This window comes from Atta colombica, unplaced genomic scaffold, assembly GCF_001594045.1.
Source record: "Atta colombica isolate Treedump-2 unplaced genomic scaffold, Acol1.0 scaffold224, whole genome shotgun sequence".
NCBI lineage: Eukaryota > Metazoa > Arthropoda > Insecta > Hymenoptera > Formicidae > Atta > Atta colombica.
The window spans coordinates 468848-469361 of record NW_017259321.1 but is presented as its reverse complement, the minus strand read 5'-3'; the positions used below and the strand labels follow the sequence as shown (position 1 = coordinate 469361).

The 514-nt window shown below is 35.2% G+C and overlaps 1 protein-coding gene across 2 annotated transcripts in view; it reads right to left on the bottom strand.

Moving 5' to 3' along the window:
- Nucleotides 1–233: 233 nt before the first annotated feature.
- Nucleotides 234–514, bottom strand: part of LOC108688035 (ATPase family AAA domain-containing protein 3) — a 6303-nt gene continuing 6022 nt past the window's right edge. For both annotated transcript variants that reach the window (XM_018194108.1, XM_018194107.1), the window contains exon 4: nucleotides 234–491. In XM_018194108.1, the coding sequence (XP_018049597.1) occupies nucleotides 363–491 (129 nt within the window). In that variant the 3' untranslated portion in view covers nucleotides 234–362. The remainder of the gene's footprint in view (nucleotides 492–514) is intronic.

Sequence of the window (514 nt, the reverse complement as noted above, 5' to 3'; positions counted from 1 at the left end):
ATTTTCGCATCGCTCTGTTTTCTCTACAATAAATATTAATAAATTAATGATTTTACTTCATTACTTAAAAAAAAATTATCGTTTAATTTACAATCGATCGCTGCATTTTCATGTCACGGAGGGTAAGAAGTAAATTACAAAAGATGATAAAACGCCATAATAGAATTATGATTTAATTATCCTAATAAATGTACATTTGTAACAAGTGACATTTGCGACTCATTGAGCCCTGCGAACTTGCTTGCGTATTATGATAAATACAAAAATCGCTGAAATAATCCTTTTTCGAACGGCATTTGTACTGTTCCCCATCCATTAGCCCGATTATCAAAGATTATCAACAGTTACACTCTTGTAATTATCTAGGCTGGGGCTATCGTGTTTCCAGGACACGGCTCTATCGCTGGAGTTTTTGAACGAATGACTGCGTCGTCTTCCATGGCATATATCGATTTCGACTCCTGCTTCTCTTGTTCGCTCTGCCATTGTACCTATAACACAAAAAGATGCAATA